This window comes from Zalophus californianus, chromosome 10, assembly GCF_009762305.2.
Source record: "Zalophus californianus isolate mZalCal1 chromosome 10, mZalCal1.pri.v2, whole genome shotgun sequence".
In the NCBI taxonomy this organism is placed as follows: Eukaryota; Metazoa; Chordata; class Mammalia; order Carnivora; family Otariidae; genus Zalophus; species Zalophus californianus.
The window spans coordinates 68,555,701-68,568,814 of record NC_045604.1 but is presented as its reverse complement, the minus strand read 5'-3'; the positions used below and the strand labels follow the sequence as shown (position 1 = coordinate 68,568,814).

The 13,114-nt window shown below is 42.9% G+C and overlaps 1 protein-coding gene across 2 annotated transcripts in view; it reads left to right on the top strand.

The window, feature by feature from the left end:
• Positions 1-412: 412 nt before the first annotated feature.
• Positions 413-13,114, top strand: part of FBXO28 (F-box protein 28) — a 30,180-nt gene continuing 17,478 nt past the window's right edge. Inside the window, exon 1 of one of the 2 annotated variants that reach the window (XR_003523055.2) lies at positions 413-721. Coding sequence is in view for 1 of the 2 variants with exons in the window: in XM_027611441.2 (XP_027467242.1) it covers positions 455-721 (267 nt within the window). In the remaining variant the exon portion in view is untranslated. The remainder of the gene's footprint in view (positions 722-13,114) is intronic. The other variant, XM_027611441.2, reaches the window with a different exon arrangement.

Below are 13,114 nucleotides of genomic sequence, written 5' to 3'. Positions count from 1 at the left end.
GAAGTTTTCAAGGTTCCTGCACACGGTGGCTTTAATCAGTACTTCACTCTCGTCATTCGCCTAAACGGACCATTACCTGGCTCTCCACAAACGACGACGCTCTGACACACGTCGCGTCTACACTCGCCAGGCAACACTACTCTCCCCGCCCCGCGTCAGGAGGAGCGCCAAGAAAACCGCGCCGGCGGACAGCCCTCTAACGGACAAGGTTCCCTCGCCCTCCGGTCCCTGCCGGGCTCGGGTCAGAGGGCCTCCAAAGGTCTCCTCCCCGGGATGAATACCCCCCGGGATGAATACCCCCCCGGCCTCACCGGCACCTCAAGCGGCCCCTGCCGCCGGCCACCGCGCAGGCTCCGCCCCTCCGAGGTCCCGCCCCCACGGCCCAAGGCGGAAGTGACGCACCGGAAGCGCCCCTGGTCCCCTTGCAGTGGGGGGAAGGAATCAAACCCCCAAGATGGCGGCGGCGTCGGAGGAGCGGATGGCTGAGGAAGGAGGCGGCGGCCACGGCGACGGCGGCCCCTCTTCGGCCGTCGGCTCTGCCCAGCGACTGCCCCCCCCGCCCCCGCCCCCGGCCCCGCAGCCGGGCTCTCAGGCGCCCCCAGCCCCGGCGCTGGCTCCCGACCAGCTGCCTCAAAACAACACGCTGGTGGCGCTGCCCATCGTAGCCATCGAGAACATCCTCAGCTTTATGTCCTACGACGAAATTAGCCAGCTCCGCCTGGTGAGGCCCCCGCGGGACCCCCGCCGCCCCCTCCGCCGGCCGAGGTCTGGGGAGGGGCGGAGAGGGGAGCGCGTCCCCCGGGGAGGGAGCCGCAGCCGGCTCCAGGACGCGGAGTCCCGGCGCCGGGCGGCGGGGTCGTCCCCCCTTCCTGCCGCGGGGCTAGGGTCTCGCTGCCCCGGCCCGGAAGCGGGGCGGCGGCGGGAGTTGGGCGTCCCAGCGCCGCCCGGCCTGAGCGCCGGCCCCGCGGCTCCGGTAGCCGCCTTTTGTGCAGCAGCGTCCAGCCCCCAGCCGGGTCCAGCCAGGTTTGGTCGGTCCGCAGGAATCACGCACTGTGTCCCCCCCCCTTCCCCCCCAACCCCCGACCCAGGTTTCCCGGTTGGAGAAGATGAAGTAGGGTTGGGGAGGCCTCCCCAAACCCGGTGGGGGCTCCGAGGGGCGTGAACGCCATTTGGTGGCCCCAGCTCCCCAGGTGACCAGTAAAGTAGAGCCCACCGAGAGCGCGTCCGGCTTGGCCTCGCCCCGACACTTCCCACCCTCGGGGAGCACCTCGCCCCTGGACAGGGTTGGTTTCTCTTGCAGTTCATTTTCTAACTAGTGACTTAACGCCCACCCGCCAGCTTCAAATCACAGTAGTTCAGTGATTTATAGAAAGGAGGAATTTACCTCGCTCCACAGCGTGGACTGAAGGTTTGATGAATGTCTTAGTTCAGTAAGATCTTTTGCTTCCTGTCGGGGGATTTATCTTTAAGTGGGAAGGAAATTGAAGGAGGTGGACATTTTGAAGTGATTGCAAGCCGACTGTGTGTAGGAGCTGAATCTGTGCTTGGGATTGTTTATAAGAGGACAAAGACATATTTCTGAATGTAGTGTGTACAGCATTTTCTCATTCCTGTGCCACATTTTAGGTTTACACCTCCGGTTTAAATTTGATTCTGATTACGTTTTGGAAAGGAGATCATACTTTTTAAAGAAAGTTTATTAATTTTGATTCAAACTGATGACCAGGTTTTTTTCCTAGTCAGCCCAGCAGGTCTACCACGCCAGCCTGCAGAATGGAAGATTCCTCAGTTGAAAAGTCATATTTCAAAATTGATTGTCCCTGAATTCCCCAAACATGTCATCCTAGAATTCCATATAGAATCTTAAATATTCCTTCCGATTTTTGTAAAGGATGGTGTTTGATCAAGATTCATGCTGTACACAGTTGGGCATAACATTTGATTGAATTGAGCCTCTCAGCCAGACAGTGGCTTTGTAAAGCTTGGAATATTCACAGTTTGGGTTTGTCGGTGTTGGGGAAAACTGGTTTTTTGTTCATTTGTCAGTCGTGTACTTTTTTTAAAATTAGAAACATTTTTTGAGGGGGAAAACTAGCTTCTTAGGACATCCCACAGTTTATTAATAAAGGACATCTCTTTCAAGTGAAATATTCAGTTGCATTCTCAATTTTAAAGCAGTCCTCTAGCCTTTTAAGGGTACAGATTTGTAGTTTCAAACAAAGATTTTTCATAAGGAGCTCCTTACCATCCCCTGCGCCACCACCCTCTTCCCCCCTGCCCCCCAAAAGATTCTTCAGTCAATTTTGTCTCAAAGATGGGTCTTCTCCCTCTGGTTTAGTAATGAACTATTTTCTTATTCTTTTGTTTACTTAAGGTTAATAGATAATTCTTAGATTAGGTGGTTAATCTTTTGTGGGCATTTGGAAGTGTCTGGTTTCAGATTGATTGGCTCGGTGTTGTAAGGTACAATTCAATTCCGGTAGCATTATAAAAGAAGATGTTCTTTCTTGCCACTAGATGTCAGCATTAATTTAATTGTGGTCTTTTAATGAAATTGGCAGGGTAGAAACAGGGCCTGGTAGGTGCTTTACTTATACCTAATGGGCTATTTGCCAAAAAATCAAGGAACTTTAGTATGTATGCTGCTATCTAGAGTACACATTAGATAACTCCCTTCATTTTAAGTTGTTTTTTTTTTTTTTTTAGTGGAATTAAGGGTGGATATGCTTGGAAGAGAATGATATTAATTAAGAATAGAATTAGTTTCCATAAAGCTAAATGTCAACTACTCAGTGGTTGATGAACTAGTTTATGTATTGTTTAGATGTTTGGGTTTTTTCTTTCTTCCCACTTTACTTGCCTTATTAGGACCTCAGTTGTAACTGTGGTTAGCACCTAAATTAGAGGACAGGCACACAAGCCATGTACTCATTACTTTGTATTTTCTTTAAAAGATTTTCTCTCGGTTGAAATTGCTAAAATAACATTTTTCAGTTCTTTGTGCAGTTTAGTTGATGATAGTCTTTGCTTCCTGTTGCCATGAATAATTGAAATTTGACTCTCCAGTCTAGTTCTTACCAAGGGATTGTCCAAATGCCTTATTGAATTGTTGGTTTGTTTGTTTGTTTTTCCTGCCATTGACTGTTGCTCCAAAAATGTACCCAGAGCCTAGAGATCCTGGTTACACAGAAATAGTTCTTTAAATATTTAACTCTTCCAATGTATTTAAAATTATTTGGTGGAACACAGCTTTTGAAGTGACAAAACTTGTACTTTGAGTTGTTTTTTCAGTAAGTCAGACAGATTTGTGCTGATGCAGCATTAGACTGTCACCCAGGCCCTCTTGATGGGGTGAGAATTTTTGAAACAAGTGGCAAAGGTTAAGAAGTGAGGTCCTACCCCCAGTTCGGGCGTGTATCTAAGCCAAGTTTGAGCCTTTGATTTTGACTTGTGAGCATAGTGTTCTCACTCACTGAAAAATGAGTATGGAAGGCTTTTTAAAAAAGCTGTTTCAGAGGGATCCTATCAAATTTTTTCCTGTATGGTTTGAGTGGGGAGCTCCGGTGGTTCAGGACATAAATATGACTGAAGGTTAAATTCAGAAGTCTTGCTCATTATCTGGAATGAAATTTTCTGGTAGGTAACAAAATACATCCATACTTTCATCCCGAGTTATTTCTTTAGAGCACTCTAGCTAGTTAAATCTCTTACCCATTTATAGTTCCTTTTTCATCTTTTGTTCAAATATGTTTGAAAATTTTATAGAGAACGTTGATTGGTAGGAAATACGAAGGAAAATGAGAAACCATTACTCTTTTTTTTATAGGCAAGCGCTTTTCCTAATATCTCTTGCTCTATGCCAGTAGTTCTCAAATTTTTTTTTAACCTCGGGACATCTTTATACTCTTAAAAGTTATTGAGGACCCTAAGAGCTTACCTTAGAAAATTCTAGAAGACACAGGAAGAGACAGTACATACTTCGTTAGTGGTCAGAAAAATAATGTTACCATGTGTCATGTGGCCACTGGAAAAGTCCACTGTATGTTATGGAAGAATGAGAGTAAAAATGGCAAATACCGTCTTAGTATTATGAAAATAGTTTGGCCTCACAGACTCTCAAAAGGATCTTGGGAATCCCAGGGGTCCCTAGACCACACTTTACAAACCATGGCTCTTTGTGGCGGCGTTATGGAGAATATATTCTATGCATTGATGATTTGTGGTTTTTCCCCACCATCTCATCATTGGGTTATTTTTATTAACAGGTACTTAAGTACAGGTTGGAGATTCTAATATTTAGGGGACAGTTCATTTTTCCTGCAGATTCTAGTCCTAACGTGAAGGGGTTCAACCAGTAACCCTGCCCAGAGTGTCATGAAGACAGAATGGACACATCTTCCTTGAGCACACTTAGAAAGCACCAGGGTAACAAATGCAAAGATAAGAAATACAAGACTGTTGAGGTTAATCGGGAGACTTAATCAGAGAGGCTTCCTCAAGAGAATGAGTGTTTTATCCAGTTTATCCTTAGTAAAGGTGAGAGAACATTCCCAGCAGAAAAGAAATGACGTGTACAATGTAGTGAAGTGACTGGAGCAGGGTAACTAATTACAGCTATGAGGTGATTGTCTGAAGTGTCAGATGTCCTGGATTAGTGCTCAGACTCCCCCCTTGTTTCACATTTTTTTATTTCTCAGACTGGCCAGGTTTAAGAAACTGTTTTGAGAACCTACGGGGTTGACACCTTTTGCTGGGGGGAGCAAGTAAGAATGTTAAGAAACAACTTCCACCTCTTAACATCATCATCATTTCCTAACAGACCAGGGGCACCTGAACAACCTGGTCAGCAGAGCAGGGCAGATTCAGACGGTATGGGAGGGTCCTAGCTTCCAAGGATGGCCCATGCGTAGGATCCAGTCTCAGGATGTTTAGGAGCCAAAGATAACCCTTGATCGAGGTTTCTCCCAACCACTTACTTCTAACATCTTGGACTTAAGCTCAGATTGAAACAGGCATCATCAGGCTGTTGAGTTTCCCAAACATGCTAGGCCTCTCGCAGCAGGTGCTGCTTCTGCCTGCAGCCTCTCCTTCATTCCCCCCTCCTAGAGAGTATCTGTTCCTTCAGGATACACCTTAAGTGTCAGTACCTCAGTACAGCCTCTGTGCCTCTTTTCTGAACCTCACTCAGTAGTACTTCTGAGTTCCCAACGCAGCATGGTTGTACTTAGAGATTCTATTGCAATTGTCTTTGTAGGGGCCGGTTGGGCACTGAATTTAGGCTCCTCGTACGTACCCTTTCATCAGAAATCACGATGGCCTTCTGTAGTCTGTGATTCAATATGAGTACTCAGTGTTTGTTGAATAAATGAAGTAGTTCTTAAAAACACTGCACTAGGGGCGCCTGGGTGGCTCAGTCGTTAAGCATCTGCCTTTGGCTCAGGTCGTGATCTCAGGGTCCTGGGATCAAGCCCTGCATCGGGCTCCCTGCTCCACGGGAAGCCTGCTTCTCCCTCTCCGACTCCCCCTGCTTGTGTTCCCTCTCTCGCTGTCTCTCTGTCAAATAAATAAATAAAATCTTTAAACAAAACAAAACAAAAAACTGCGCTACTCCAAGTAAAGGATAGAAAATAAATGTCATTGTGAAATAAATGTGTTTTCTGTATACACTGTGGTAGTGCTAGAAGATGTGCTGCTTCATATTTACCTCCAACAGAGGAGAGTAGAATTTTTTAAATTTAAGACCATTTTAAGAAGCTTGGGTGACTAGAAAAATCCTCGTAATAAGGATGAAAATCGATAAGGTGAACGTGAAGCTCGTATGTGATTAGTAAGAGTAGCCGTTTCCATTAGTGCGTCAGGCAGCATTGTAAGCAACACTCCGTTCCCATATTAATGAGGAGAATGATGGTACAGATCATCAAAACCAGAATAATCAGAAAAGCTGTTCTGTTTGGCTTCTAGGCGGTATTATAGAAATCCTGGGAACAGGCTTTTCTTCCTAATTGTTTTGCTCAGGCTAATATTTAAATACATTTTTAGGGGCACCTGGGTGGCTGAGTCAGTTAAGTGTCTGCCTTCAGCTCAAGTCATGATCTTGGGGTCCTGGGATCAAGCCCTGCATTGGGCTCTCCGCTCAGTTGCGGGTCTGCTTCTCCCTCTCGCTCTGTGATCTCTCTTACTCTCGCTGTCTCTCAAATAAAAATCTTTAAAAATAAAATAAATTTATATTTTCTTTCCAAGTGAACATGTAGGGGGGATACCCAGAGAATTTAAAATTTGTTGTAATTCTTCTTCTTTTTTAATTTTTTATTTAAATTCAATTTAGCTAACATACACTGTATTATTAGTTTCAGGGGTAGAATTTAGTGATTCATCAGTTTGCATGTAACACCCAGTGCTCATTACATCAAGTGCCCTCCTTAATGCCCATCACCAGTTACCCCATCCCCCCACCCAGCGCCCCTCCAGCAACCCTGTTTGTTTCCTATAGTCCAGAGTCTTAAAATTTGTTGTAATTCTACCTGCAGATAATTAACTCTGTGTCTCTCTGTATATGGTATTATGTATTAGACAATCCACACCGCGTAGACAGAATTTTTTAAGTGATTCTATCACCCATCATTAACTTTTTGCCACATCTGCATTATCTCTTTCACTTGTGTGCTCATTCTTTCCCTCTCTAAATGTGTGTGTTGTATGTCCTCCACACAGATTATTTCATTAAGCCATTTGAAAGTAAAATGCAAATATAATGACATTTTATCCTTTATATAATCAGTGTTATCACTCCCCAGGGATTTAACATTGTGTTTTATATTCTGATTTCTCAGTTATCCCCAAGATGTCTTTATAGCTTTTTTTTGGTGGGGGATAAAGCTTTTGAATCTAGTAAAACATTTGTCTCTTTAATCCAGAACATTCTCCCTACTTTTTTCATTCTTTAATGCAGTTGGCTTTTTGAAGAATCAGGGCAGATGGCTTATAAAATGTTCTACAATGCAGATTTTTTTTTAAAGATTTTATTTATTTATTTGAGAGAGAGAATGAGATAGAGCATGAGAGGGGGGAGGGTCCAAGGGAGAAGCCGACTCACCGCTGAGCAGGGAGCCCGATGCAGGACTCGATCCTGGGACTCCAGGATCATGACCTGAGCCGAAGGCAGTCGCTTAACCAACTGAGCCACCCAGGCGCCCTACAATGCAGATTTGTCTCATTGTTTCCTCATGGTTGACTTCTGGTTTTTGAACTTTGAAAGAATTCTAGAAAGATTTTGGTCTAGCGCCATTTCTCTAAACTTTAGCAGTGTGGTGAGAACACCCACTAATGTCCTTAAGATCTCGTATTGCCTCAAGAAGTCCTACTTGAGACTCGCGCCAGCAGTATTCTGTAGCAATGGGTATTAGTCAAGACTGTGACCAGTTGAGAATAGTTAGAATAAGTGTTTCACTCTGTAGAGCTGCAGATCACTAACTGTAAAAAGATACTAATTAGAAGCCTAAATTCTTAATTTCACTTTTGCCACTAAAGAGTTTGATTGACTTTGTACAAATTACATAATTTCTTAAGGCCTCCATGTTCTCTCTCTGTAAAAAGAAAGAAAGGTTCCAGTGTCTTAAGTTCCTACCAGTTTGGGGGTTATTGATAAGCAGCCTAATTGTTAATAATAACTTCCGGATTAATTGGAGAAAAGCATCAAGTATTCAATTCGTTTGAGAACTGTAGAGCACTAAATAAGTACATGAAAAATCTGGTTTCATTACAGTATTTCCTCAATTCTAAGATATAATTTCATGTTTTAACATTTTTGAAATCAGAATGCATCTTGATCAACTTGTATGTGTATTATTCTAGCAGTGCTTTTTTTTTTCCCAGAAGAGCTTTTATTAAACAAAATCAGGGCGCCTGGGTGGCTCAGTTGGTTGGGCGACTGCCTTCGGCTCAGGTCATGATCCTGGAGTCCCGGGATCGGGTCCCGCATCGGGCTCCCTGCTCAGCGGGGAGTCTGCTTCTCCCTCTGACCCTCTTCCCTCTCGTGCTCTCTGTCTCTCTCTCTCTCTCTCAAATAAATAAATAAAATCTTTAAAAAAAAATAAAAAATAAAAAATAAAACAAAATCAAAGAAGTCCACCCTTTCATATTTCACAGCATCTAAGCCATCTGAAAAAGAAATGGTGCCAGTTATAATTGTAAGACCATTCCGATGTCAAATGTTAAAATATGAAAAAATATGTATCTTAGAATCAACTGAGATTTGTTACTAAGATTAGGTTTCACGGGAAAATTGCAGGCTTCACAGATTTATGGCATATGTGTCTTGCATTGTTAAGAAGGACCATAGGGGCACAAGAAATCAAAAAAGATGCCTAAACAAAGCAAAGAAAAATGTTCATTACTAACGTTAGAAAGTGATGGAAAAGGATAAACATGGCATTTTAACTCTTCAAGTAATTAACAAAGAAAACCACGTGTCCTAACTAGAGTGGCAGTAACAGAGGACCCAAACTAAATGTCTCTGCTGCAGACCGACGTATTCCATGAGCTCCCTGGTATGTTGGTAAGTGTCTATTTTTGCTGATCTCTGAATGCAATGATAGTTTTTGACATAGTCATCATCATTGTATATTAGACTCCAGAATTCTATTTTACTCTCGTGGATGAATGACCAAATTGCTAGGATTTTTGTTGTATTTTAATAACCAGGAAACTAAAATTTCTTCCCGTCAGCTTTGGGAAATTCTTTTTTTTTTTAGATTTTATTTATTTATTTGACAGAGACACAGCGAGAGAAGGAACACAAGCAGGGGAAGTGAGAGAGGGAGAAGCAGTCTTCCCACCGAGCAGGGAGCCCGATGTGGGGCTCGATCCCAGGACCCTGGGATCACGACCTGAGCCAAAGGCAGATGCTTAATGACTGAACCACCCAGGCGCCCCAGCTTTGGGAAATTCTTAAAATACCCATAGATATAAAGCTACATTTTATTTTATTTTTTAAGATTTTATTTATTTATTTGACAGAAGGAGAGATAGCAAGAGAGGAAACACAAGCAAGGGGAGTGGGAGAGGGGGACAAGCAGGCCTCCCGCCGAGCAGGGAGCCCGATGCGGGGCTTGATCCCAGGACCCTGGGGTTATGACCTGAGCCGAAGGCAGACGCTTAACGACTGAGCCACCCAGGTGTCCGTAAAGCTACATTTTAAGTGAGATAAGTTTGCATTGCAAGTTAGCATACATCATCAGCAGCTATCATTAAACTGCCTACTGTAGGGAAAATTAGTGTACAGTTGACCTTTGTTTTCTGTTTTGTTTTTTAAAGATTTTATTTATTTGTCAGAGTGAGAGAGAGAAAGCACAAGCAGAGGGAGAAGCAGGCTCCCTGAGGGAGCCTGACACGGGACTTGATCCCAGGACCCCGGGATCATGACCTGAGCCGAAGGCAGACGCTTAACCGACTGAGTCACCCAGGCATCCCAACAGTTGACCTTTGAACAACGCAGGGGTTAGGAGCACCAACCCCTATGCATTTGAAAATCCACATACAACTTCTGACTACCTAAAAACTCAACTACTAACACCCTACTATTGACCAGAGCCTTATCAATAATGTAAATAGTCGATTAACATATTTTGTATGTTCTATGTGTTAAGCTGTGTTCTTGAAGCTGGAGAAAAGAATCATGAGAAGATACGTTTACAGAATTGGACTGTGTGTATAAGAAAAAAAAATCCATTTTTTAAATTTTTTTTAAAGATTTTAATTTATTTATTTGAGAGACAGAGAATGAGAGATAGAGAGCATGAGAGGGAAGAGGGTCAGAGGGAGAAGCAGACTCCCCGCCAAGCAGGGAGCCCGATGTGGGACTCGATCCCGGGACTCCAGGATCATGACCTGAGCTGAAGGCAGTCGCTTAACCAACTGAGCCACCCAGGCACCCAAAAAAATCCATGTTATAAGTGGACCGGTGCAGTTCAAATTTGTGCTGTTCAGGGGTCAACTACTTCTGATTTCAGGGGTCACTTTGCTTCTTTTTGAATTCTCAACAAAGATATGTGATCTATTGGTCAATTCACTGAACATCCAGGAAAGAAAGAATACCAAATTAAATGCTCCTTTTCTTACAATATTGATTAATGCTTAAAATATTTTTGACTTCAGCTTTTGTGGTGCTAGTCTCATTTGTCTGCCTTTGTGACCTTCTGTTTTCTCTTTTTACCAGCTTTTAACAATAATGTCAGTTGAGACTCTGTAAGCCTTTATTTTCTTTTTTTTTTTTTTAAAGATTTTATTTATTTGAGAGAGAGAGAAAGAGAGAGCACATGAGAGGGGGGAGGGTCAGAGGGAGAAGCAGACTCCCTGCAGAGCCGGGAGCCTGATGCGGGACTTGATCCAGGGACTCCAGGATCATGACCTGAGCCAAACGCTTAACCAACTGAGCCACCCAGGCGCCCTAAGCCTTTATTTTCTTATGTTATACTTGTTCATTTGGGGGTTCATCTACATTGATTTCAGGTATCCCCATGTGAAATTTCTGGAACCAGATCTTTAGTCCCAATATAGTTTCTTAAAGAAAATAACCAACTATCCCCATACGAGATCTTTCAAAAAATGGGTGGCCTTTTTAAAGTTATTTCTCATTACCATCTGATTTCCCTGCTCAAAATACGGGAGATTTTTTTCCGCTCAGATTTGCCTGCACATCTGATCTACCCTCAGAAGTAGTTTGCTTGCCAATGGTTTATTCACTCCAGATTCTGCCTTTGCTCGGGCCACACCTCCAACTTAGTAGTCCTTGTCCTCTTTGCGAAACTAATTCAAATCTTGTATCATGTGAAGTCTTCCTTGGCTGACCTTATCTGCTTATTTATTCGCATTCTGATCACCCACACTAGTACTGGTCAGCACTCAGACGCTGAGCCGAGTTTCTGGATTATTAGAAGATATCTCCGTCCTAGTAGTTAGTAGATTCAGTGCAGCAAAATGCTGGTATAATAATAAAATAATTAGACAGTACCCGGGAAACTTAGGATAACATTTGACCTTAATTTTTTCTCAGTAAATTTATTGCTGCTAAAAAATTATTTCTATTATTTTGTCTCAGAAATTGTCAAAGAGGTTGCAGAGTCCACAATGACAAGACGTGTTTCCTACCAGATTGTGTTAGAAGGTGCTTCACCTCAAATAGTTCTGGCAACAACCAAAAAAATTGCTTTTATAGCCCTCAATTTTTATCCCCCAGAAGTGCTGCTTTCAAGTCTTTGGGCTGATACTATTTTGATATTATCTGTTGACTTTCTGCTGTGAAAGATGAGAATTGAGCCTGCTGTATTCCCCCTCATCACACATACAGACGCTCTCCTCCTTCCCCCAATAACATAAAGTGGTTTTTTTCCCCCCTCACATAAAGTTTCAGTACCGTATCGGGACAATGTATTTATTTAGGAATGGGGCACTGGTTCTTCAAGTTTAGTCTAGGGCTCCCAGAGTGGTTCCCAAGACCCTTTCAGGGAGTCTGTGAGATCTAAAGTATTTCCATTATAGTTCTAAGTTGCTATTTCTGCCTTTCACAAGTGGATAGTGGAGCTTTCCGGGAGCCCTGTGACATGTGATGATGTCAGCACACCGACAGCTCATGAAATGTGTGCTTGTGTGTTATGTTTTCTAGAACTTTCTAAGGTAATACTTAAGTAGACTGAATGCAGAAGCAGATATGGCCGTCCATTTGTGTTCTATAAAACTACATATCAAAGAGATTTGCAAAAATGTAACTTTTAAGTATTTTTAGAAGAGTTATTTTTCCTTTAAAAGTTATTTATGTTTTTGGGTTTTTTAAAAATATTTTATTTATTTATTTGACAGAGAGAGACACAGCGAGAGAGGGAACACAAGCAGGGGGAGTGGGAGTGGGAGAAACAGGCTTCCCGCCTGAGCAGGGAGCCGGATGCGGGGCTCGATCCCGGGACTCCGGGATCACGACCTGAGCTGAAGGCAGACGCTCAACGACTGAGCCACCCAGGCGCTTGGGCACCTGGCTGGCTCAGGCAGAGGAGTGTGCAACTCTAACCCTTGATTTTGGGGTCATGGGTTTGAACCCCACGATGGGTGTAGTGATTACTATAAAGCATAAATAAACTTTACAAATTATTGATGTTGATATGTATTGGTTTTGTTATTTTTTAATAGACATTGAGCATATGTTGACAACTGGTTTGGTTTAGTTAAAAATAGATCCCACCAAATTCTAAAATATCATTTATTAGGAATTACTCTTAGTTTCGTTACTTAAAGTTTGCTATGTTTTTATTTATTTTCAACTGGAAAAGAAGTGTTTTCCTTAATACCTTTCATTTGGCAAGGTATGATTTAGGAAGTACATAGTATTTATTTATTTATTTATTTATTTATTTTTAAAGATTTTATTTATTTATTTGAGAGAGCGAGAATGAGAGAGAGAGAGCACATGAGAGGGGGGAGGGTCAGAGGGAGAAGCAGACTCCCCGCTGAGCAGGGAGCCCGATGCGGGACTCGATCCTGGGACTCGCAGGATCATGACCTGAGCCGAAGGCAGCCGCTCAACCAACTGAGCCACCCAGGCACCCGGAAGTACATAGTATTTAATACTAGAGTATTACAACCTTCGTTAGCTTCAATCCAGTTTGCCAGAATTTATGTCTGTGTATTCTCAGGAGAAAGCAGACATATCAAGAGTTTCATCAACATTTCAATTTCAGCAAGTATTTGTCAAACGTTTGTGCTTGGGTGCTATGAGAGATAGAAGCATATGACAACCACCGCCTAATCACCTTGGCCTTGATCTAGAGTTTTCTCAATGTCTTGCACTTTCAACATCCACACCTGTACAGTGAGAACTAACATTCAAGTTGATTCCTCTGAGTCACTGCAAAATTCTCAGGGATCAAAGAACAAACGTATTTTGTGCACTGGGTTTCATTAAGATAAAAAAGATGCTGGCATGTCTCAGAAATAGAGCACCTATGGAACAAAGTGTTCCAGTTAGTACTAAGTTAAACCATTTATTTAACATAATTTTTACAGAGCACTTTAGGGTTTATCAGAGTGATTTTAGGGTGTGTCGTTTCTTTTAATCCTAATGGTGTCC